This window comes from Xiphophorus couchianus, chromosome 9 (genome assembly GCF_001444195.1).
Source record: "Xiphophorus couchianus chromosome 9, X_couchianus-1.0, whole genome shotgun sequence".
Lineage (NCBI taxonomy): Eukaryota > Metazoa > Chordata > Actinopteri > Cyprinodontiformes > Poeciliidae > Xiphophorus > Xiphophorus couchianus.
The window spans coordinates 11094655-11121590 of record NC_040236.1 but is presented as its reverse complement, the minus strand read 5'-3'; the positions used below and the strand labels follow the sequence as shown (position 1 = coordinate 11121590).

The 26936-nt window shown below is 38.6% G+C and overlaps 1 protein-coding gene across 6 annotated transcripts in view; it reads left to right on the top strand.

Moving 5' to 3' along the window:
* The window catches only part of ttll7 (tubulin tyrosine ligase-like family, member 7), an 87749-nt gene extending 62260 nt beyond the window's left edge, over window positions 1-25489 (top strand). For 2 of the 6 annotated variants that reach the window (XM_028028398.1, XM_028028396.1), the window contains exons 16-22: window positions 2125-2435; window positions 3914-4048; window positions 6554-6634; window positions 9905-10065; window positions 13150-13323; window positions 16277-16383; window positions 20901-23613. In XM_028028398.1, the coding sequence (XP_027884199.1) occupies window positions 2125-2435; window positions 3914-4048; window positions 6554-6634; window positions 9905-10065; window positions 13150-13323; window positions 16277-16383; window positions 20901-20983 (1052 nt within the window). In that variant the 3' untranslated portion in view covers window positions 20984-23613. Of the gene's footprint in view, window positions 1-2124; window positions 2436-3913; window positions 4049-6553; window positions 6635-9904; window positions 10066-13149; window positions 13328-16276; window positions 16384-20900; window positions 23614-23977 lie in introns of those variants that run through there. The other 4 variants (XM_028028397.1, XM_028028400.1, XM_028028399.1 and 1 more) reach the window with 4 other exon arrangements.
* The last annotated feature ends 1447 nt before the right edge of the window (window positions 25490-26936 follow it).

Below are 26936 nucleotides of genomic sequence, written 5' to 3'. Positions count from 1 at the left end.
TCAGGGGACTGTAGGCAATTCCTAGTGGTTAATAGGAGAGGCGTGGGTATACCCTGGACAGGTCACCAGTTCACCATAGGACAACACAGTGACACAGAACAAACTTTCATGCATGCAAATACTCATTCCTACGAGCCATTTTGAGAGGACAATTAACCTAGCATGTACCTGGAGTGAAACTATGTATGTATTCAGAGTACATGCTTACTCCACGTAGAAACACCCTGGCTGTGATTTGAATTCAGAGCCTTGTTACTCCAAGGCAACTGCAGTTCCATGCAACTGAAAACAAAATTTTAATGGATGCAATTGATACATACTCAAGAAAATCAAACTTGGACAGTAAACCTGTACTTCAGCTTAATTGGATTTACTTAGTTATTAAATTTGTACAAAAAGCAGGGTTTCCCCCAGTGTATTATAAACCTGGTGGGCCACCAGGCTTTTCTTGTGCCCCCCACCAGGCTAAGCATTGCTTATTTTTTAAAAGTCTTTTTAAAATGCTTGCATTTTTAAGACTTTATAGTTGGTGTTTGGGTATTCATCTTCCAATCTTTTAATAACACATAATTATAAGTGATATTTTCAAATTTCCTGTCAACTTTAAACATTTCTTAACTCAAAAAGACGATGGGTCGCTGGATGAATGACTGCCCTAGCACCCAGCCACCATTTTCCGGGGGAAACCTTGAAAAGAATGAGTGCCAAAATTTGATAAAAATATGTTTAAATAAATTTAAATTGAAGGCAAGTTTTGCAACCACATTAATGCAGGGTTTTTTAAATGCATTTTTATAACAGGGTGTTTTGGTATTTTGACTTGCTTTATTTGTTCTGAAGATGGCTACCAGGTGTTATGGTTAGATTGATTAGCTCTTTTACTTATTTTAAGTGTGTCTAAGGATCACTTAACAAATTCTTTTACGTCCATATCCAAAAAAGGTCAGAATCAAAGTATGATCTTCTCAGAAGGTGGTATTAGGTCCTTTGTTGTTATGCTTACCCGATGCAATAACTTATGTATGTTCCTTCCGTTATTGTTGCTGAAAAATCCTATTTGTGAGTTCAGCAATATGGCTAGTTTTGCCCATCTTTGTTGGTGAAACAATTTTTCAGGAATGCAATCGCCGATGGAAAGGGCCACAGCACTCACTTGAGAACAGGAGGGGTGAAGTTAGGCATAGAAATAAACAGGAGAATTTTGATGGAAGTAGAAGCAAAGACCTTTTTGTAAAACACCTTGAAAATACCTTGAGGGTTTATGTGGAATTATATAATTTTATAGCAAGAGTGATAAGCCTCATACATTTCCTCCAATTCACAACAGTCACATGTACTGAATCACGTTTTTGCTCTTAGAAGTGAGAAAAGAGAACACTTTTCACAGAAGTCAATGCACTGACCTTGGCTCAGAAATTCTCTGGTTGCATTGTGGGCTGAGTTATAGTGCTGAAGGAGAGGAGTCTTGCATTAACCTATTCAATTTGTCACAAAATAAGGGGCTAAATCATGGAAAAGAATAAAGTTTTTTGTGGAAGCGTATGCATGTGTGTTGGGGTGTGTGTGTGTGTGGGTGTATACAGAGAAACAGCAACCTTGCCAAGTCTTTCTCCCTACCAAGCCACCAAAGGACTGCTACAACTGAGCTCCATAATGCTCACAGTTGGCACTGACCAAACTTTGGAAGATTCGGCAGTCACAAACACACATACTTGTAAGCTTGCTTTACGACGGACGCACACTAATACACTGGCTGATAGACAAGCTGGAACGGTATCCAGACCGAGTCTGTGACGGTTTTCTGTGTAATTTTCTACGAGCTTACTTGTGTGTGTGTGTGTGTGTCTGAGACAGAGCTGCTCCTTAATCTGCCCTCAGACCTGACAAGAACCAGATTTCTGTTAAATTTCTGGCATTGACAACACAAGACAGACTTGCTAATAACACAAAAGCTGAACCGCTGGGTCAGTGTGTCACACTTCATCTCATGACGTAGGTGCCAAATGATGCAAAGCAAGCAAGAGAGCTTGAAAGCCTGACAAAAACATTGTGAAATCTGAGGAGGGAAAAGCTGTTTTCTCAATCTCAAACACTTTCGTTTCAATGTTTCCTGTGTCTTTACAGGCCGCATGTTCTGGAAACCTCCAATCAAGTCCCCCAAAACAGGCACTACTCCCTCTGTGTCTCCAACCCTTTCTGGTCCAATCAGACGTTCTATCTCTTGCCCTCGGTGCATTGCCTCCCTCCCGTCACCCAATGAGATGCGACCATTTTCCACCAGGCCATCTCCGATGATTCCGATGGCAACGCCTATCGCCAGGCCGAGCTCCGCTACTCTGAGCTCCGCTGCAATTCGCTCTCATTCGCTAAGCCGTAGTGGCTCCGCCCACCGTGTCCCTCACAGCAGCAGCCTGGGGACTATCCACTCTAATGTGGTAGGACACTCAACATACCTATGCAGAAACCTTTGATGTGTTAAATTATAAAATATGCTTACGTAGTTCATTTTTAAGTAGTTAGTTCAACCTGCAAACCTTAATTTTTTCTGTTTTTCATTTGACTATAACAGTATTGTTGATTTTTTAAAACACATATGTCAGGTTACTGCAGCCCATGATAATGACCTTCAAATGTGCCCATCTGTTGCTTTCTGCCTTCCTTTTCAATTTACCTTCCTCTTTCACAGCTTGTCTTCTCTTAGTACTGTTGAATAAAATGAAACCAGGCAGTTTACATAGTCAAGAATGACTTTTAAAGATGCATTTTAACTTATTTCTTTTTAGGGTTTTTTCCAGGTAGAAAGAAAAGGGAATACATTTTTGAAAATATTTCTTTTCAGTAATTTTAATTTAATGTAGACTAATTCACGTAAGCTCAAATTTAGATATAGTCACACGCATATATGGCTCTGGAAAAAATTAAGAGACCACTTAAAATGATCAGTTTCTCTGATTTTACTTTTTATAGGCATATGATTTATTAAAATGAACATTATTCTTTTATTCTAGGAACTACTGAGAACATGTCTCCGAAATTCCAAGCAAAAATTTAGTATTTATTTACAGAAAACAAGAAATGGTCAAAATAACAAAAAAGATGCAGCGCTTTCAGACCTCATGTAATGCAAAGAAAACAAGTTAATATTCATTTAGAAACAACAATACTAATGTTTTAACTTGGGAAAAGTTCAGAAATCAATATTTGGTAGAATAACCATGAGGTTTTCAATAAGATTCAGTGCAGTGGTCTCTTTTTTTTCCAAAGCTGTATATATGCCTGCAATTTAATAGGTGCGTTCAATAAGGATCCCATTTCTCTAATTTTCAAAACTGAAAAAAAATTCTTTTCTTTGTGTGTAAAACAAAGAAATGTTGCTCTCATTTCTGTTGCATGAACAACATTGAGCATACAGGCTCCCTGTATGCCTTAACTTACAGGGAGCTGCACTTCAAGATGGGAGCACCAAAGTAATTCTTAATGTTTGCATATTTCATAATTGTAATGTTTGAATTTGTTCACTACACAACTTAGGCTACTGGAATGGGATACCTGGAAACCAGCAAATTTTGGATTAGCTCCTGAGAAAAAAAATGATCAAAAATCCAACCAGAATTTAGCCAAAAGCTTATAATATTAGGTATTATATATCATGTATTATGTATTATATACACATTTAATACTTAGATGTATATCTAATCCTTAATTTTGATATTGTTTGGGTTAGAGAAAATCCACAATAAATAAAGATTTGTGCGTCCAATTCTAGTTTTAGAATATTTATTGCAGTTGTTTGTTGTATTATTAATTCACTCCCCTGGTAAAAGAAGGATTCAAATGCAGATTCAAATGCAGCATCATGTCAGTGATGATGTGTGTATAGTTTTGTTCTAAGTTGTCATGTACATGTTTTTAGGGTGAACCATTGATAAACTTGAAGTCTAAGGAGCAGGAGGTCGAAATGGTGCGTCAGACCCTCTCAGCGCTCACTGCCATGCGGATCAGATTTCCGGGGAAGACTGAAGAAGAGGCTGAGGCAGTGCTAGACGAGGTGGGTAAAGATTTCTTATAGACAGGTGATTTGTTTAATATAATTTTCTTTTTGAACTGTTTTATGCTGGGATAAAAAAAACAACAAAAAAACAGGGAAATTATGAGAAGCCAAGACATGCTTTGAATTTCTCTGTTTCCTGGTTTGTTTTTACAGTGTAGCTACAATTCGTCTCCTTGTCTCACTTTACGATAGCATGTCAGTTCAGACTTGTCTTCCTCTATATTTGAAATGAACTCAGTAACAGTTTGTCTGCAGTCCAATGCTGTTCTCCTCCACTCCCTTCTGTTAATCACAGCCACTTCCTTTGTAATTGCACGGAAACTGACAGGAGAGGGTCCTTCTATTTTAAATCTGTATGTGCAGATGGTGCATATTTTAACTATTTTTATCCATGTACATTTGTTAATCAGCTAGCAAAAAACTCAAATATAGTCAAGTTTAATTTTATGAAAATAAAGGCACATAATATCAGGCTCCCTTGCAAATTGTTAAGCTCATCTTCAATCTATAATGTGAAAGCAGTGTGTACCTGTGAAAGCAAGTAGGCAATAATATCTCTGTATGTAAAGTTAATAAGAAAATTAATTTGGGAATTTTATTACATGTAAGCCATAATCATCAAAATAAATGCAGTCTGAAATAGGTCGTTCTTTGTGCAATGGCCTTTTTTTATTATATAAGATTAACACTTTTTGATTTAGAATTATAAATTCACTTTTGGGGATGCTCAAGTTTACTGAGATGAAGCTTTTCTATGTACTAAGAAGGGTTTCTCTATGTTTCTGCACTCTCTGCAGAAACGTGTTGTATAAATAGCATAAAATCTAAGGATACCTGAGACACACGTTTCGACAATCAACTTCAGTTTTAGCAATACAAATTTCTCTTCCTTTTGTTTTACTGAATTAATCCGAAAAATCTTTTCCTTGACACGACTCTGATTTTCATCAGCAAATAATGGATTTTAGGTGTTTGTTATGATTTAAAATTACAACTTGCTACAGGCAATACAGATTCCAAACTATTTTTGTGAAAGACAATTACCACTTCACCTGTATGAAAAATGAAGGCACAGCTGAGAGACTGCACCTGTACTGTTTATTCCTTATCTCAAAAGTATTCACTTAGCTTTTTTGGGGGGTTTTTGTAATAATTCAGGTTTAATTAGGCTTAATGCATATTTGTATCTGAGTAATTGCCTCAATAATCTTTCACTGAAAGTCTTTTTTTGTTCCACTTAGGGTTCCGCTGTTAAGGGACATTTCTTATGTGCATTTTTTGCTGAAAAATGTGCCCATATCTTGATATGTAAAATAAAGAGCATAGCAGCAGAGAAAGTTTTTTTTGTTGTTGTTTGTTGCGCCCTTTTTAAGACAAACGTAAAGGTTTAATCTTTGAAACAAATGTCCCCACAATGCAAAAAATACTGAATTCCAGCTGTGCACTTTCAGTTAGCATTAAACAAGTGGCTGAGGTAAAGCAAACCTACAAAATGACAATTTTTAAAAAACATTGGAAACCCATTTGTATGTGGATATGTGTGTGTGAGAATAGAAAGGTAAATTGCACTGGAGCTTTCCACTGTGAGCCCTCTTTGCAGGGGATCTAGCACCTTATGTGACATAAGTACATCAGTGGGGAAGTGTGGCTTAGCAACAGCAGCAATGGGCGAATATGCACTGTTACTCTGGTTCTAAAAGTAAGAAAATGAGAATTACTGGTACCCACACAGGTTTTAAATGTATCAAAAAATACAAAGATGGTTTTTTTTTCAGCATAACCTCCATACGTAGGAGAAGGAGAAAGAATTTTCTAATTCTGGTTACAGGAAATATTATCACGTGTGATTTAAAATGCTTTAAAATCTTTGCTGGATTAGAGTATAAAGACAGGACTCAGAGCACTAACAAGATAAGACAGTCTGTGTTGTGCTGCTGTAAACAGTCTGTCACCTTGTACTTTCCTGTGTAGCTTGATGTGGCAAATATTGTGCAAGGAACCCAGTGTCTAATGGTGCTGTCATGTTTGAACATGGAACTCTATTGTAACGAGGACCGATTTGAAGAAGGCACAAGGCGATTAGATTAACCATCAAACAGACCCAGCAACACTGCAGTTTTCAGGGTTTGACAGGTCTTCCATAATGAGTCCATCTAAAATATTGTTTTGATATTACTAAAATGTTTTTTGTTTTTAATTTCTGTAAGGAAATATTTTGCTACTCTTTAACCTAGTGTTTCACTGGAAAGAAAAAAGAAAGAAAAATCCTGAATAATCTAAAGTCTAAAAAAATAAGTTTAAAAGATGAATAAATTTATCTTAATAGTTTTCTCTCTGCTCCTACGTAAACAAAAGGCCTGTAGAAACCTTGAACGCTCAGAGAAGATGGTTATGTTTAATGCAACTGGAAGTTTCCATCTCATAAAATGGTCTTTAATAACGTATTTGCTTTTGTTTGTAACAAGCATTTCCAAAGCTTTAACATTAATGTTCATCGCACAGATTCTCGACAACTGGAGATACCATAAATCAAAGGTGGCGTCATATTGGTTGGTGAAGCTGGACTCGACCAAACAGCGGAAGGTGAGTCGCAAAGCAGAATCCAAACTCCTTGGCTAGTGCTTAATTGAGTTTGTTTTAAGTCTATGGTAATACTGTATCTTTATGTCTATGCAGTGACTGGCAAATGATTCACATCTATTTTAATTTCTCAAATTTGGTTGTAAAACAATAAGTTGTAATCATGTCAAAGACCATGTTTTAGTCTTTCTGAAAATGGAAAGATTACATCACAAATACAAATCTAGCAGGAAATGACCTTCCACAAAACCAGCTGAGGAAAGGTAGCTTTAAATCAAGCAGCCAAGAGACCTTTGGTAACTCTGGAGGAGCTGAAGAGACCATTAACTCAGGTGGGAGAATTAGTTCACAGGATAACTACTATTATTGAACTCCTAAGATTTTGCCTTTTTAGATTTACTGGCATCTTATGGTTAAAGTAAAACCATAAGATGTCTCATTTAAAATTTCATCCATCCATTGTCCTTCATTTTCCAAGAGCGAGTAGTGAGGCAATAATTCTATTAGAGGAACCCAGACATTTTTCTCCCCAGTGACCGTCTGCAGATGCAGATCATTATGAGGAACCCAAAGTCATTCCCAGGCCAGAAGGGAGACAGAGTCCCTCCAGCAAGTTTTGGGTCTGCTCCAGGGCTTTATCCCAGAGGGACAGGCCTGGAGAAGCTCCAGAGGGAGGTGCCCATGAGGGATCCTGATCAGATGTTCCAACCATCTCTGCTGACTCCTTTTGATGCAAAGAAGCAGCACCTCTATTCCGAGCTCTTCTCAGATGACAGAGCTTTCTAGAATCTTGTTCTTTGATCAGAGCTGATGTCTTGTGACCAAAAGAACTTCCCTTTTGGGCTCAGCTGTTTCTTCACTGAGACACTTTTAACTCCACAGTTTTTATGAACAGACTATCCTTTCCCTGTTCCAAACCAAATCCTCAGGCTTAAAATCTGACTCCCATCCCATCTGCTTTACTCTTGGACAGGTCAGTGATGAAAGAAAACCTGTTGGAGGCTCCAAAAACATTTAAACTTGGGTGGACATTAGCCTTTCAGCAGGATGATGACCTTAAACATACAACCAGATCTAAAATAGAATTATTTAGGTCAAACCATAGTAATGACCCAGAATCTTTAACAAGAGATAAATATTGATGAACTGAACTGCTTTGCCAAAGCAGCTGAAGTCTGAATCAGAACCCCGATACAAAATCTGAGTTACAAAAAAGGAACTTGAAATAAAAAGACTTTTGAAAATAAAATTGTATTTTTATGTTTGTTTGACTTGGTAAAAGCTTAGAGAAACGTGTTGCTTTCCAACATGTCATCAAACATCATAAGAGAAAAAGAGAACTGGTAAGCTTTATCTTTTTTCAAATTAATTTAGGAAAAATAAAGATAACAAATTAGTCTCCCAGTTTCTCAAATGAAAGCCAGCTATGGGTAAAAAAGACAGCAAATATATATAATTAAAGCTTGTTTTGTTTAATTAAAATAAGTAGGACCAGTATGACTCCCAATGATCGCAAATGGGATTTGCTCAAAAGTAAATTAATTTTTGATTTGCATTGGGTTACAATATATTTTGCTATGTATAAAACTGAAGTTATGTTTTTAAAAATCTGTTGTTAGTTATGTCCATGTACCCATGGAAGTTACTCTGAAGATCAGTTTAGGTTTAAGTTGTTGCTTTTTGTCAAAATAAATTGTGAATGCTTTGACATGTTTTTGGGAAACACCCTTTCCCAGTTTTCTGAGGGTTCAAAATAAAAAGGTTTATTTTGAACTCTGTCTAGGACACGTTTCTCTGAAATAATGCTTCATTTATTTTTTTTATCTTAGGTGTGAAAGAGTTAAATGTGGGACACATTTATCTTTCAGACACAATTCGCCATGATAATTCCTTTCTTTTTTTGATGTTAGGTCTAAAAGTGTTAAAAATGGGGCTCATTTATCTTTTGACGTCTGTATAAATGGCCTGCCTCTGCCTTTGCTGTCAGGGCTTCTATATCGCCGCCTTGCACGGAATGGACGTTGTTAAAACCAGCGAACATGACAAAATGTCACTGTGCCTACCTATTTCTGTGAAAGCTTTTGAACAACTTTTAAAACACAAAAAATAATCCCCAAATCAAACTTTAGAGGAAAAAAAAAAGAGCAGAAAAAAAACATGACAAACATGAAGATCATTACCATGTCAGGCCATGGGAGGTAGATCCACCAAAAAAGATGTAAACAAAACAGAAGAGGGGACAAGACGTGAAATGGCATCCAGTAGGCGTGTCAGTAATGATGTGATCTCTCAGCCATTGCTTTCTGCACCGCTGTGCTCAGCTGTGGGCCTCGGTGGCGTGAGCTCATGTTTATTTGGAGTGAAGCAGCCTAATGAGCAGCAGGCAGAGGTCAGGAACGTAGCACCCACCGCTCTGCCGCCTGATTACCATACCAAGACATATCTGTGTGTGTTTACTCATCTATCAGTTTGTCTGAGAGCGCATGTATGCTCTGTTCGCCTCATGCTGCTGTGGGGAAATCTCACTTCTTTTGCATCGATAACAAACACACACACATGCGTGGATGCACAGACGGACAAGCACTTCAGTAATGAGGAGCGAGGAATCAAAGTCAAAAGAGCCTCAGCACTGCTCTGAGCTGGGATGAAAAGGGGAAGAAAAAGGAAGAAATGGAAGGTTGTGAGGTAGGAAGGGATAGGAAAAAGGAAGAGGGGGAAAGATGGAAGCCTGGCGAAGGTGTCTGTGGACCGCCCGGGAACTTCTGACACCTTATCTCCAAGACTGACATTGGTGCAGCAATTAGCCCTCTTCCAGGCTCTCCACTGTCTGCCCCAATGGTTTTTCGTCCTAGCTGTAGCTCAGCCAAACACACACAAAGACATTGGATTTTATCTTTGCATGGAGACTTCTATGAAAGCCCTGACTAAACTGCTCAAATAGTCAGTGCACAGTGTAAAATTTGATTAAACCTTTTCTTCAGTCGGTTTGTGTTGTTGAATATGCATTTTTCACTGGATTTATTCATAAATGCAAGCTTGCTCTTTGTTGGTGAGTAAATTTGGGAGCCTGTGTGATTGCTAATTTCATGGTAAGATCAACAGGGAAAAAATAGGAAGAAATTACAACTGGAAGAAATGCCAAGTTCTGCATATAAATAAGAAACGTCATTATGTATTTCATTACTACAAACATTCCTTTTACTTGTACAACTTTGAACCTGAAGTAACTATTGTTTTTCTCTTCATCTCACACTTACTTTCTGGTTGCCTCAGGTGTTGGACATTGTTCGTTCAAACGTTCGCTTGGTGCTGCAGCGGATCTGGAGGGAGCCGGATGTAGAGAGCCTGCACCTCTATCGGCTTTTTAAACGCGTCTTCAATCGACTGTTGTGGAGTCATGGCCAGGGCCTTTGGAGCTGCTTCTCCAACACCGGGTAGGCTGGTTTGAGCTTGACTAGAGCTGCGTCCACAAATGAATTCTATTAAAATGAACAAAGGACGCAACACCCTTAAAATTATACTGAACAGAAACCCAGTGGGTCTATTCTAAATACGCTGTCCTTCAAAATTGTTTGCACCTCAGGGATAAAGCCTTACAATGACTTGCTTTAAATTCATCACACTGTAAAAAATCTATTTTTAATTCCTGTACTTTTATTCTATTGGAGGAGAAAAATCCTCCTTCACAAGATATTTTCTACTTGAAGTCATGACACTAGTTTTCTCCTAAAACTGATTTTTGACCAGTTCTCTTTGTTTTTTGTTTTTTTTAGATGCTTCACAGTCTGGAGTAATCTCTTGTGTTCTCATCTTTTCAGCTCACTTCACTCCTCATGTTCTCCATGATTTAGGTCTGGAGCTGGCATGTTCAGGAAAAAATATATATTTTGTGTCTGGTGAACCATTTTTGTTTTGGGTCTTTCATGTAATCTTGCTGAAAGACCCAGTGGTAACCTATTTTCAGTATTCTAGCAGAGGCAACCACATTTTAATTTAAAATTTTCCTGGGTTTACAATAAGAATTGATGACGCTATGCACTCTAACACGGCACCCAGGCTCTTTGGAAGTGAAACAATCCCACAGCATTACAGATCCTCCACCATGCTTACCAGAAACATATTCATCATTTTTTTCAGTCCAGAATCTCCTGCAGTATTTTTTGCTGAAAACTTTGATTTCATTTGATCAAAGCAAACAGTTCCAATTAAAATTAGAGTAGCATATTAACAATGCATGGTAGGACAGAATAAGTGTTTTCCTGACATGCTTCTTGAATATTCCATTGACTTGTAATCTTTCTCATTTTTGTATTTAACCTTCATTTAATCGAGTTAAGAACAAAATTACAATCTAGTGGAAGTGTGTAATGATTGTTATGGAGACTTGGTCCTCAGAAAGCCAGTCTTTGCTGCCAGGAGCTTTGAATATTTTATACTCCTCTTGTCTTTCTCATCACTGTGGGTGGAAAGAAAGTTGTCCAGCCTTGCTTGTCACAGTTCCAGTTGTTTTAAACTTTTAAGTAGATACTCTGGCTTTTCTTATAGGCAACTATTTTCTTGTTGCTTACTTAATACTTGCTTATAAAGATCAACACACATCTACATTATTTGAATGGCATGTTCTCTATTTTTACGAATTTTAAACTGGCTAAGGGAAATTAGTATTTTTGTCACGTCAGAGTCATATAGAAAGACTAAAACATAAACAAAAAAATGTTTAACATTCTGATCAACTTTAAAAATTTTAAGTATCAATTACAAAAACTCTTGAGTTATATTTATTTTTCTAGAATAAGTATAAAATGATTTAGAAATGAGATGAATTGGGATGTACTCTGTAACATGTAACAAAATCAGACAGACAAAAACAGAAAAAAGTATCAAAAAACCACGAATGAATTTGAATTGCTTGCAGTCAACAGAAACAAGTGTTTGCACTCCAACCCAATTACTACTTTATTCATTGCATCACTTCTCCATGTCCATAACTAGAGGCTCATATACTGCCTCGGTTCCCCATGCCTGTGTGCCCTCCATTCATCAATGAACCAGTTCTTACTGACAGCAGGGACAATTTGGCATTTAAAGTCAGTCTGACTTCAGAAAAAATGTACAGGTTGAAAGATGTGGAGTGACTGACAGATCAAGCAGACCCCACTGCACTTTCTCCACTTAAACCGGGCCTAATCAGGGCTTATTCACAGGTGAGAGCAGGAAGAAAGAGAAAGGGTGGAATGGAATCGGGTGGGAGGTGAATGAAGGCCTCTTAAGTTCAGGCTGTTATCTGACAGTCTGAAGTCTTCTTGTGGTTTATTTTTTTAAAGTAATATTTACTTTTTTTAAAAAAATCAACTTTACATCGAGATCAGTTGGAGTTTGTCCTGTAACTAAAGTCTTACAAGCACCTTTAATCAGACAACAAGCGGAAAGATTCAGATATACCACCCCGACCTGCAGACAGCTGCTGAACTGCTGGCTTTTCATCTCCTTTGAGATAAAGGTGTGACCTTCTCACATCTCCTAGTCTCCATATCATTTACAGTTCAGTTGTTCGGCGGCGTGTTCCCCCTGGCACAGAGGGCTCAGGGGGGTAACTCGAGCCACCGTCCACAGCTCTCCACTTTACTCTCCCGCTTCCATCGGAGTCCTAATTGAGGGTGGGAGGGAGCGAGCAGGTGACAGAGATGAAGCGCTTGATAAGAGTAGGGAGAGTCAAAGACTAACTTAGTGACTGAGAGATTTTGGAAAGTGATTGAAAAGGAGAATTTGTTTGAAATGGCAGGGATTGGGTAGAGGGACATTAGCCTGCAAGGATTAGTTTAGACAAGGCTGCATCCCACCCCCCTCGTTTTATCTTTGTCTGATCACAGCGTGGTCTTGGATGATACAGCTAGCTCTCTAGCCTATCGCCTGGCCTCCTTCTTTCAACGTGGCACGCTCTAACATGGATGAACCCAACAGGGAGCCCCGTATCACGCAGAGACAGTGAGGCGGTTACTGGTCCAAAAGCACCCTCTAAATCCAGGGTGAAGACCCCCTCCTTGCTCCGCTCTGTCTCTTGTTTGATATTTTATCTGAGGGACTTAACAACAATCAAACGGCCCAGCAGCTATTGTGGGAAATGAATTCAGCAGGCTTTAAGAAAGGACTTAGGAGGAGGAGAATGGAAACACAGAGTTTTGAACCCTTTCAGAGGAAGCACGTCCCACCTCCCAAGGAGCGAAGAGGGGAAGACATCAAAACCTCCCCCCCGGGGTTGTCTGTCTCAGTTCTTGAAACTCTCTCCCAGTCAGGGGTATGTATAGGATTGTTAGGAGGGTTAACTGTACTTGGATTTGTTTCATCCCTCATCTGGGTTTATCCTCATGCCGGTAGATTTCAGAGTGTATGCAGATTTTTGCACTCATCAACAGTGAAAAGGTTATACTGTGGTCATAGTGCATACATAATTAACTTGTAAGTGAGGCTTCCTGGTGATGTTTATTACTTGTATGCTAACTGGGCTCTCTGCTCTTCAGCTCGTCGTGGGAGATCATCTTTAGCAAGAGCAGTGATGTGGTGTCGCCCCAGGAGCTGCAGTGCTGTCGCCGACTCGTCCAGCTGTGCCGGGACTGTCTGTTAGTCGTTTACAAGTTTGTCTCAGAGTCACGTGGCACTTTGACAAGCTTCAGTCCTGATTGGGATGATACAAGGTAAAAAGTGGGTTCAAATGTTTTGATTTCTTGGACTTTAGCAGTCTTTCTGGATTATTCTGCTGCAGTACAGATTTGAAAAACATGCTAGGATGCAATATGAGTTACTCAGGGCTCTCCACTCTTTTGAAGGAAGGCACATTCATGTCTATAGCCTTGTTTATATACAAGGCAATTCAAAATGCTTTACAAAAGATACTTAAAAAGTCATAAAAATAAGAAATATGCCTAATGAAGCCATAATATGCAAATAAAAATGTTCAGTTTTGGTCTTGAGAATTCATCTGATAACCTGTATATATACTTCATACCTGGTCAGTAATTTTGAGATGTATTTACATTACCTTGCAAAAGTATTCCACTCCTTTTTGTCACATTAAAACCACAAACCTCATTGTTAAATTTTATAAGCTAGAGCAACACAAAGTAGTTCATTATTGTAAAATGGAAAGTAGGATAGAATGTTACATGGCTTTCAATAATTTTTGAAACATAAAAATATATATATAAGCAATGTCTTGCATTTGTTTCCAGCCTCTTTACTCTGACACCTTTAAATAAGTGCAGCCAGTCTATTTCAGAAGGCAGCTAATTAATAAATACGATTCCATTTTTGCATAATGTAGTCTCAGTAAAAATCCAGTTACTCTGTACAGGCCTCAGAGGTTTTTTAAAGATCATTATTCAACAATCAAGATCATAAAGATCAAGGAACACAGCAGGCAGGTCATGGAGAAACTTGTGGAGAAGATAAAAGCCAGATTACAAAACAAAATCCCAAGCTTTGTACATTTCACAAAGCTGTGTTCAGTTCTCTTATCTAAAAACTGAAAAGTGTATGACACAGCTACAAACCTATAAAAACATGTCCGAGACATGACAACCAAAGAGATTCTTAGACACAGAACATGCCAAGAGACCCTGATTACTCTGGAAGAGCTTCAGAGATTTACACCTCAGGTGGTAAAATCTCTGACTATTGGTCAGGCACTACAATCTACAGTATTTTCTAATAGACAACCATAACAAATCGTGTTTGCAGGTTATGCCAAGTCCTGTAAAGGACCATATTGCATAGCAAATCTGTGCAATGTGGTGCTTGTGGAGAATGTATCTGTTCTCCATGCAAAGTTCTTAATGTATAAGGTTGAAAAAGAGTCAGTGAGTTGAATTTAGGAATTCCTTTCATTACCAAAATAAAGGCAATCCATAGTTCATGCTATCCTTAAGGGCTAGCAGAACAAAATGGCACCCAAGAACACTTCGTGATCTCCATTGTTAGCCTCTATCTAAGCTACGCCCTAAAGAGGGCGTTCCCTAGTGTGTCATATCCTCTAACCTTAGCTTTGAGGGTGTGTTCTAACATGTAATTTCCTTTGCAATTATTTATTCTCAACATGCTCTATTCAGACGGAACCACATTTGTCCTTTTTTGGTTAACATTCAACACAATGGGAAAACTACATAAAAAATAATAATTAAAAAAACTTAAACTATCACGTATAAATTACATTGAAGCTTAGGGATTGTAATGTGACAAAAGGTGAAAAAGTTCAAGGGGGATTAGTGCTGCCAGGACGGAAGACATTCAGTGTCTTGAATCCAGCTGAGCCAGATCTTCTAAACTTGCATTTTTGAGACTCAATAAATACTAAAGTAATTGCTTTTATTATAACATTCAGTTGGAAGACGCCTTGACTTCCATACTTACTTAAACTATTTAATGTGACGATCACTATGTTTTAGTTTACAAAGTGAAATAATGAGAATGAACAAAAATATAGGTGTAAAATATTAATGAGATATTACAATCAGTCAATGTTATTGGCATTGATCAGGTCATAATAATGCAATGTTGGGTGTCTGTATTTACAAGCCCCTCCCCACAACCCTAAACCACATGACATCACAAGAAAATTCCCAGATGTCCTGCCTCCAGCTCGTTATGCAGTATCTTGCAGGTGGTTTTAATGCGCTGGCTGATTGCTGCAATGCCACGAACAATTTAAAAACATAGTAAAAAATAAATCAGATAATAAACACAACACAGAGGCAATGAATGAAGTTGCTGCAGTGCTGAACATGTGTAAAGATAACAACCTTGATGAATATTTATTTTGGTGTTTTAATCTGATATTTAGGTCAAAGTGGAGTGTTAATCAAAGCAGTCTAAAGCCCCACAAGTGCCAAGTAATAAATTCCCTTTGGAAGGCACTGACAAACACTGCGTTACGATACAGCTATCATCATTAAACCTCTTTCAGGAAACATTTCCGCTTCCCCCACTCCCTCTCTGCGGAGCCTTGCAGCCATCATCTTCTTCATGCAACCCCCGATAAAACAAACAAGCAAAAATCAGACTCATTCTATTTTTAACGCAGATCGCCACAGGGAACAGCGGCTCAGGTTTGGAATGAGTGAACTTTTAAATCACACATGCTGTGGGCCCGTCAGACAGGGCGGGAGCCGAGTTGGGAGCAGGGAGAGAGAGGGAGCGTGCCGTTAACAGGAAATAATGGCCCACAGATTAGCGCTCAGGTTAGCCTGGGGCCTCTGGAGGCCTTCTTAATTCAATTAGAGCCCAGATGAGTCTGAGCAGCAAATGACCTTACGAGAGAGAGCTTTTTTTTTTTTCTTTTTTTTTTTCCTGCGGCCTCACTTTACATGATTCATAAGCCTTGCACATATTTTAACAAGCTATCACTTTGCTTCTAGTGTATAAAAACCTTAGCTGTTAAAAGGTATGTGGTGTTTTTATGCTTTATCTCTTGTGATGTTCTTTTATAATTTGCCTGAACTGATTTTCGAGTATGTGAATGCAAATATGTTCTCTATTTGATCTGATCATTCTCAGAACCACATGTTTGCTAAAGGTATCCTTTCGGATAGCTTTAAGCTTGCATTTGTCTGTCTTTCCTTATTTCCTCTGTCTATATATCTTTGTATAAAAAAGCTTTCCATTCGCTGCTGGACCAACCTCCATCCATGGCTCCCCTCCTGCTGCTGTTGCTGCTGCTTCCTCTACCTCCTCTTCTTCCGTCTCTTCGCCCCTCAACTCAGGTCTCTGCTTGGTTTAGTTCCACCCCCCTCATCCTGCAACAATGCCTCTTCTCACTGCTTTCTGTTGGTGCCACCACTTCAACATTTCAATGAAGGCCTGATCAAACATGTCCGAAGATGGTTGCTTTGGCTGCAGAACCAACAGTCTGGCATGATGTCCTTCTCCTTCTCACATTAACAAAAAAAACAACATATTGAGTTTATAATAGCATAAAGAGACAGTTTAATGATTGCACTATTTTCCCTGCTGGACCAACATTGAATTTGTTACTCTGTGTTGCAAGAGAAAAAATAAGGAGAAGAAATCACATTCAGACTGTTTGGAGCACTTTCAGTCAACTCTGCAAACATTCAACCTGTTTGCAGCACAGCACTCGAGTGCCACCACGTCTTTAACACAATGCTTTAATCAAGAGCATCCTACTGTAGCCTGAGAACATTTGAAGTGTCTCAGTGGGAACTGAGAGCTTCACCTGCACCGCATTTGTGCCATTATCAACCCAAGCACCGCTCTTTTCCCGTCACAGGTTGACAGGGAAAAAAAAAAGTTTGGTTTATAACGTGTGGTTTGCAGTTCCACAAGTGGCTCACATCTCTTCATCGGCATGCGAAGGGCCGCGCACAAGCCACTGCCGCCACTTCAGATGGCTGAGAAGCAATTAGGATTTTATTTTCTCATTGATGCATATGCATTACATGAAAGGCTAAACTGTGTGGATGTGAAAGTGTATGGGTGTGCATGCTCATGTCCTGTTCCGTGACCCGATAGCGGTCCCTCTCTAAACACTCAAGTTGATTTCTTTAGCTGTATTTACATCTGAAAGACCAAGTGGCAGTCTATATAAAAGCTCTGAAATCATATTTTAGCTCAAGGCACATGCCTGCTGGCATTTTTCTTACAGAAAATGTGGATTATAGGGACTGACCCTGTCTTTTACATTAAAATGACCCAAATATGAATAACCAAACATAAACCTCATCATGTACATGTGAGCTGTGTTTCTGAACCTACTTTAAAAAGGTTAACCTATACTTCAGTGGAAGTGTAATAAAATGCACGATACTTTTGAAAGGCTGTTTTGCAGAAAATGGTAAAAAGACACAGGTGTTTTTCATTTCCACATGAATTACCTTTCAGTTTTACCAGCCCTCAACATGATCATATACAAAGAAGCATCGGTTTTCCTTAGAAGGCAGCAACCTTCAGGGCTGTGAAATGAAGCCAGATGGCTCGAGCAGTGAGCTGGTTTCATAAATGGCATATTTTAATGCCAAACTTTCAACAACAAGAAGCAGTGATTCAAGTCTGAGGTAATTATTCAAATTCATCACAAAGGTGGCATTTTTTGTATTTTCTTTTTTAATAACTCTCAAGTTAAAACAGAATTTTGGGAAAGTTGTACCTAATGAAACTTTTGATGGTGAGAGTGATAGGTTATTATTGCTGTCCTTTAAGTGTTCACAACCCACACAGAATGCAAAGATCAGAACCTTAGATAGAAAAGCCCAGGGTGACACCCTCTATAAGGTACAGTGCAACAGATATACAGTGCCTTACACCTTACAAAAATAGGATGAAGTGTGTGTTTATAGGTATACAGCTCAATTTACCTCAAACATATGCTCAACTTACCCCATACACAGGGTTAGTTGTGCCATGAGACAGCCTTTTTTGGACAGGCTATAATATCTAAACAGTTATGTCCGCACTTGTTCTGATTATTTTAAGAAATGCACAATATTCTGAAATATTTGCAGATATGTAAGTTTGCAATCAAACTAATGTTGCCTTGATGTAGTGATCCTTAATATGAAAAATGGCTCATCTTACCCCAATCTCCCCTACTTAGGTATTAAATCCCTTACACTATGATACCACTACATATATACCAACCAATTGTCTTCAAAATTCCACCTGTGTGTAATTTTATTTTAAAAACAAACACAGCAGAGACGTTTAAAGCAGTTTTGAACTACTAAAAACTAAATCCCTAGCTTTGAATTTCTCACAAAGCACTGTCCATTCTATCACTGAAAATAGAAAGAGTTTGGCACAACTGCAAATCTACCAAGTCACAACTGTTTACCTTAACTAAAAGGCCAGACAAACAAAGAACCAGCCAAGAGGCCAATCCACAAGTCAGGTGCAAAAATCCCTGGACATTACTACTAACCACAAATCTGGCCTATGATAGTCAGGAAGAAGTCTTTACTAGACGAAAGAAGTCCCATTTTAAATTTTACACCTATTCGTCTATAGAACACAGTAAAAACATGGTATAAGATGGAATGTGGCGAACACATTCCCCAACTCAATTAATGTTGGCAGCAACATGCTGTGAGGATTTTATTTTAATGAAGGGCTGGGGAAGCTCAGAATTGATTGAAAGATTGATGAAGCTAAATACAAAGAAGCAGTGAAAAAAGACTTGAGAATGGGGGAGAGGGTCACCTTACTGTTACAGAGTACCTAAACCTACAACTACAAAAATCTGCAAAATAATGTTAACAGATACCCTCTGTAAAATCTGATTGAACTTGAAATCCAAGGGGAATGAATACTTTTACTGGGTAGTGTTGACTACTTGATTTCTTTAAAATCATATTTTCTCTCCTGTATCCAATGTGTGAACAGATTAGGTCTCCTCTTTGCAGCATTCCATGTGGATCAAAGTTTGTCTATTACCTGGGGTCCGCCGGGTTTCTGTTACTGACCACACCTGCCTGCTCCTGTTCAAACACATCCCTTCTGTGTGAAGAGCTCTGATCAAGTGTGTCAAAACCCTCATGAGCTGGAGGACCCTCAGTGGGCCTGTGTGGGCTGATGAGAGGAAGTAGCCAAATAGCCTTACTAATGACTTTCTTGTTAAGCCTGGAATTACTGGCAATACCAAAAGACTTCATTTTCTCCTGATGACAAAAGTTTCAAATTCTATTAACTTTCATTTGTGTGAAAAGTGTGGCAGTAATTAGAGCTAATTGAGGTGTTGAGCTCAATGTGGGCAGCGAATAACCTTTGAGACGCCGAAGCCTCTTGGTTTACGATTGCGTCAGCTGTCGTTGCGGTCTCCCCGTCCATCCTTAATCATGATATTTTGTTTTCTCTGGGCTTCTCTTAATGCACCGTGGCATTCACATCCCAATGGATGACTATAGACTGGCCTGTCAGGAGATACAGTAGTTTAAGCAAAAGCACAAGTGCATGAACAAGCCTCCCCCTCTGGCCGTCTTTGTGATCAAAAGGAGGACGAACCTGGAAGATGCCGAACGAGTGTCCAATTAAATGTAGCCTGCAGAGACAGCAGCCGCTTGGACTCCGCCTTCCCCACATCTCACCACTGCCAGAGTGATTCTTTTTATGAGCTGAATATTCTCAAAGTGAATTGCAGAGGAGCTGCAAAGAACACACACTCAGCCCTACATGAATGTTCAGTATCTTTCTTTCTTTCTTCCTTTTCCATGCTGACTTTGGGGGAAGCGACAGAATACATGGAGCTGAGCAATGGGAAAACAAACAAATAAAACAAGGCAAAATCAGTCCATTTGTAACATTTAAATCTTTGTATGAAATCATTTGTTGCAGAGTAAAAAAGCACTTTAGGCTACATAATAGATGTATGAAAGGCTGAAAGCAGAACTTCCCTACCTCTCAGAGGCTGAAGTGCAGAACTTTTAGAACAAGTGTCACACTGAGCCATTGTTCACCCAGTCCAGGAGTAGATGAAGACTCTGTGCTTCAGGGATCCATACAACCCACTTGAAGCTGTTTCAAGGACACTCTCATTGGACTAAATCAATTTAATATGAATCCCCTTCTAACTCTCTTGGGTTTGAGGCTCTGTTGATACGAATGCCCTTAGCGACATTTTTCTTTTCTTTTTTTTTACTTCTTCTTCTTCATTTTCTTCTTCTTCTTCTTCTCCTTTCCAGTCGACTTCGGGAGAAGCTGCTCAGCTAATTTGTCCAAGAGCTATTTCACAAGAAACGAGAGCTGTCAGAGAAAAATGTGCTATCGCTACACATGGTTTAAAGAAGATATTATTCCTCCACTCTAATCCTCAGCCCCAATGGGTTCCTTTTGATTAGATTGTCACATCTTAAACACTTCCACAGGGAGCTCCTTCTCGTGACCATTGTACTTGTTTAACTAAACGAGCATTAGATGTATTTTTTATTAAATAAAGATCCTCACTGAAGATGTAAAAAATAGGGTCACTGAATGTATAATTCAATGATATAAGTTTATAAGAAAAGCCTGTAAATTCAAATCACTGCTCATACTTATCAGAGTGGAATTTTAAAACTCTCCATCTCATGTGTTTTAAGTAAGTACCCCGACATTTGCCTAAGCTTCCGTTAACCCTCCCCAGGATCTGATCACCTCATCTGACATTGCTCCGACAGCCGTATCCAACTCATTTAAAGCAACCAAGGCAGACGGGGGAAGGGTCCAGAACCTCCCTCACCTCCCACAACTCCTTGACTCTATCTCAACCTGATACTGGTCTCATTCTCAGGTACTGGAACGCTGTTAGCAGGAGCTGCCTCACTGCTCTGTCTCGGTGGAAGGTGTCATAGAAAAGTCTTAGAAAGGTACTGACGTCTGTGCCTCGGAACGATAGGTGAGGATTTTCTGTTCCTGATACTAGAAATTTTAAGGGTCAGATTACAGAAAAACTCAAAGTAAATTGCCCCAAAGGGTCACAATGCATTACTCGCACAGTAAATCAACAGTTTCTAACTCTGTTTTTGCTCTCTATATTTGGCATTTAGGACATTGTCCATTTTAGTTACTTAGTTTATTTGCAGAAGACTATTTATTTTGAGGGATTTGAATTTATTTAACACCACGTCTTAAAAGTATTTGCCACCTTTAAGATTTATTCAGTTATTAATTTTTGGCACATTTAACTGTTTTAGTTCATCAACCAAATTTTAATATCAAGAGAAAGACATCCTGTTATTTTTGTAAAAGACAAAATTTTCAAATGTAATTTATTAATGTCCCATGGTCTAAAGAGACAACAGGGTTCATTTAACCCTTAGAGCTTCTTACCCTGTGCTCAGGCATATTGCACTGACCCTGCGTGCTCTTTTTCCGAGGCTTATTTGTGTTGTTTATTTGTGTTGTAGTATTTCCAGTGTTAGGGAATTGGTGGTCTGACGGGACACTCCCTCACACGCCCATGCTCTTGATGACTGTGACATCTGCTGCACTCCGCCTGAGCATTGAGGCAAAGACCGCAGGAAGGTTGAGGGAAATAATGCTATTAAAGCCAAACTAGCCCAAAACCAAAACATCATACCTCAATCTAAAAAAATTCTAAAACACGCAAATACAAAGCCATTGACATGTCAGTCTGTTTACAAATTCATGTCTAAGGCTTTTGTTCCTAAATGGAGCAGTGGATGACCGTCGTAGGAGTACACAGCCTCTCAAAACTTCTCAGAAGGTGCATTGACAGTTCACCCAGGAAGTCATAAAAAAAATCACATTTTCCCTGACTAATGATGATTCAACAATGGGAAACAAATTGAGGAGCGTTGCTATGGTGCAAGGGTAAAGCAATTGGCCCATATGTGAAGGCCTTGGTCTTTGACGCAGCCATCATGGGTTTGAGTCCCAGCCCGATATTCTTTGTCGCATGTCTTTCCTCTCTTTCTCAACTTGCTTTCCTGTCTGACAACTGTCAAATTAAGGCCACTAGAACCAAGAAAACCTTTAAAAAAACAAAAAGATAAAACAAAGATGGGCAAAAGAGCTTCAAGGTTAAAGACCCTGCTGGGGCTCTGCAGTGGGTCAGGTGGTAGAGCATGCAACCCATATACAGAGGTCTTGGTATTCAATACAGCCGTCACAGGCTCGAGTTCCAGCCCAACGACCATTGCGCCATGTCTTCCCTTTCTCTTGCAACCTGCTTTCTTGACTGATTGCTCTCAAATAAAGGGCAAAGGAGATGATACAACACACACAAAGGCTAAAGCTCCTCCTAACCAAAACACAACAGCCTGTGTGATCCTCAAAACATTTAGTAACATTCTCTAGACAGGAAAGACAAAAGTGGAACATTTTATATAAACTGTTTGCTCTTTTACATGTGATGTCAAACTAGGGCTACATTCACACAGCAGGCAAATGCAATCCAAATCTGACTTGCTTGTCCATTTGTGACCTATATTCTACTTTTTTCATGGCAGTGTAAGCGATCCAAGTCCGACCTTTTCACCCCCCCAAAGAATCTGATTGTGCCATACTTATCCTAATGTTTTCAAATCATCTGCAGTCTGAATGGTCCTGACTCATTTTATGTAATTAATATGAGACGAGCAGCATCTTTTGACACCAGTAGAAGCCAGACGCAATACATCTGTACATAAAAAATGGTTGAAATGTTAACATGCCACATCACAGTCCCATCACTCCTGGCTTTAATTACAAATCCAAACAGACTTTCACCACAGAAGTTGCACAGTGTGCTGCTGTGTGATGTCAGCGTTCCTCTTCTGAGCATACAGTTCACTTTAGGATTGTAAACTGTGCACACAGAAGTGTGATTGTGGTCAGGTTTAATTAGTAGTATGAACAACCACACAAAAAAAACTATTTCAGCAAAAAATCAAAAGCAATGTACTGGTAGTGTGATAGTCTGTGTCTCCTGTGTTTCTTCAGGACCTGAATGACCTGCTGTAATAGAACCACATATCTGCATTCTACCAGAAAAGTAAACCCAAAAGGAGAATGACTGGTTATCAACTCTAGCAATCTTGACCTATACAGAAGGACAATAATCCAGTGCACAGCACCATCTCCAAATGAAAGCAAAATTAAGGTTTTGGAGTGTCTTAGTCAAAGCTGAGACTTTAATTCAAACAGTATGCCATGGCAGGATCTTAAACATGAACTGGTTATTTATGTTAAGAAAATATGCATCTTTGCAAATGCTTGATTACATTTGTTGCCTTCATGGCAACCAGTTATTAGGTTTAGGGATCAATTACTTATTCACACAGGGATATCTTGATTTGGATAGTTTTTTCCCCCCTAATAAACAAAATCACTATGTGAAAATGCTTTTTTGTTAACTCAGGTTATCTTTGTCTGATCAACTTCTTTGATGATCTAAACACTTACATGTGCCAAAAAAAAGTAACTTCAAAACAGAAAAAACAAAGGGATCTGTAAGGTATCGAACACATTTTGTTGCACTGTACATGAAAAACAAATCAACATTATCTGGTATTTTTAGAAAAATCTTATTTTGTGGTAATGGTAACTCTTGTTATAAGTCTTTCATGAAATGCCTGTGATTATGTGGGTCGCTGTCTTTAAGTTCTAGGTTTTCCTTTCATTTTTTCCTTTTTTCAAACTAAGAGGTGTCATAATATCCTGACTTCCCCCAGCCATTATTAAAACTGAGCTGTGCAAATGAAGATGGCCATAAAGATCAATGTATGAAAAGTGGGCAATATGCCGTCTCTGTGCCTATCAAAGCGCCCCGACCTCTAAATTGTGACCTTTGCGGGACTAATCCTCTCATTATGTTCATCCTCTTCCCCTAATCCCTCCATCCCTCGTTCGTGTCCGTCTGTCCAGGTGCCTGCTGCCAGTGACCTCCCAGTTCATCATGAAGTGGCCTTCGTCCAGCTTTGGCCGCGCCTCCACGGCCATGCCACGCTCCCGCAGCCTTTACGCCGCCAGGATGGACCACTTCTGAGGTCACCGTGGCAAGCCTGGCTGCCGAAACCTCGCCTTTTGACCTCAACCTTCCCCCCACCTCCCACCTCTTCCATGACTCCCACCCAAGCCAAACTCAGATCTTAGTAATCCCAGTATGGATGTGAATTTGAGGCAGCTCTGGACACTGGGTGGGGTCTCAACCCATCCCAATCGCCTTGTGGAAGATCAAAAAAAAAAAAAAAAGAAAATGCTGAATGATTTGGGATTACTAGAGTGTTTTAGTTTTGTTTATCTTCTTCAGACCAGCTAACCATTTTCTGTATCCCTCTCCTCAGCACCAGTAATAACAAAAGGCAGCTTCACTCTTCTGTCTTCATTGTAACTGCTGTATTATATTTCAGTGTACAGTTTCAAGTCATGGTACTGTAAAAGGAAGAATTAACAATGAATAAACAATGCAAGATTTATTTATTTATGTAACTATTTATTTTGTAAGGTATTTCACAAATGCAGTGAGTTCTGCTGCAGAATGCAGTCTAGGAATAACGTCAACAAAGCTTTGATTTATTTGAATACGTTGATGTAGAACGCTTATTTTTGCTGTTCCTAATTAGTAATTTTATTTCTGTACTCAGATTATAATTTATTTCACAATTTATAACAGATGGTTTACGTTAATAACAGTCACTTTATGTTGTTTATCATGCAGCTCAAATTAATTAACTGCGAAAGAGGTGATGCGCAAAGAACTTGGTGTTTTGAATGCTAACATTGTTTTGTTTCTACTTGTGTGAGATTAAGTGCAGCCCAATTAAAGCGTTTTGAATGTCAATGTAGTAAGCCAAGCCTTTTTGCCTCCTGGAACACAAACTGGCTTTAAAGTCACGGCATGAAGAGCCAAACCTCACCAAGAGCACCCACTAGCTCCTAGATGTGCACTTTGCAGTGTGTCACAGAAAGTGAAAGTGGCTGCACATTAGTAGAGAATGCATGCCTTTAGTCTCTTTAGATCCACAAAGGAGCTGCATTTGGGATATACTTGAAGTTTTGTGTTGCCATTAATTATTCTGCTGTCGTGGGGAGGACACTTCATTTTCACATTTGTTATCCCCAGTGCTGCTGTTTTGAGGACAACAAGGATGTGCATCACTATTCAGAGATTGTTTAACACGCTGAGTGAGTAGACTCATCAGCTCTCACTTGCTGCACTGTAACAGGAGTGATTTATGAGGGAAGCAGCTGCAGCCTTTATCCACAAGCACTGTAGATGCAAGTGCCAGGGGTTTCACAGATGTGTTCATATGTAGGATTTTATTTAGGCTAATATGTCTTGGCCCAATGTAGGACCTCATTTCTAGACCTTTTATGTTAATACAAAGAAATATAATAAAATATGTTTAGGATTCTACCTTCAGTGTGTATGACTTATAAAAATAATAGGCTGTACTAAATAGTACAGAATGCATAATTTTAACCATTTTAACTTATGTTTAGCAGCAATGCTGTGCTGAAACTGCTAAAAATTGAAGTGTCCCCATTTTTGTTCTCTTCATGATGCCATTTGTTTTTTTTCATTTTGCCTAATTTTATTTTGTGTTATTTAAAAGTAGAACGTTTTCATTGAATGTACAGGATTTTTAATTTTACATAGCAATAAAATGTTTAAACAATTTCATGCTCTGATTTATTGCTTTAATAAATTTGAAATCTTGCAACTGGAGTTCTTTTTTTTTTTCTTAATCTGACAATTTCATTGCATGCATTTACAAAAATGTTATAGTAATGACTTAGTGACCCCCCAAAAAAACACATTATGGCAGTTCCTGAAAATTGGCTTTTGAATAACATCTGCTCAGGAATTTCCCATTTTGAAGACTGACTATGAGAAAAGGGCCTCTGCATTATATTTATTGAGTGCCTATCACTTTTGAACAGATTTTATTAAAAACAATTCATTTTAAATGTTAATTCAATTAACTCAGTTTACAAAGACAAAGATAAAAGATTAAATTTTTCTAAACTGTGGGATCATGCCATTGGAGCACGTACTTGAAAAATCCTTATTTTTCTTTCATTATAAATTCATTTTAAGTTTCTGTTTCATTTGCAATAAGAAGCAAGGTTCTTGGTGGCCTGAACTTTAACTTTGACAGGAGTTTGGCTGTAAGACATAGTTCTAACAAATATGGGAAAAAACCCCACTCCTGGTTAAAAATCTCCCTACAACCTGTGGAATAATATGTCTGATGAAACCAAACTTAAAATTGGCCCGCATTTTCAAAAAGTTAGTTTGACATAAAAACAATCACAAGTACGTTTTGAACAAAAACCTCCAGATCTTTGCTCGAAAGTAAAGCAGAAGATAGATTCATTATTCAAGCCTTAATCCAAATCAACAAAAGAATGATTTATTGAAAGAAGAATTAAAGTTTTGCAAAGGCCTAACCAGAGTCCAGACTTACATCTGATATAAACTCTGGGGTCAACCTGAGGAGGGTTGTGTGTATGATGTTCTCATGTTTTGACGGATGTATTGAATAGTTAAAGGATGTCAAATATTGTCAACACAAGATGTGTGAATCAAAGAAGACTGGCAGCTGTCATTGAATCATTCAACAAAGCGTTGGTTTGACGGTGTGATGATTGACACAATCAGGTCAATTTTTGTTCTTAACATTTTCAGCTGTCTTTATTTTTCAATCAAATCAAATTGTATAGGGTGAATTATATAAACTATAACTACGTATAATATATATAGTTGTGTATATCTTAAGATCAGAAAAACGTGGCATTTTTAAAGAGTTGTGTGAAATTTTGAGAGCATCTGTATTTTTTTCTTAGTAAGTTGCACCCATATTCTAAAAAGCAAAACAAG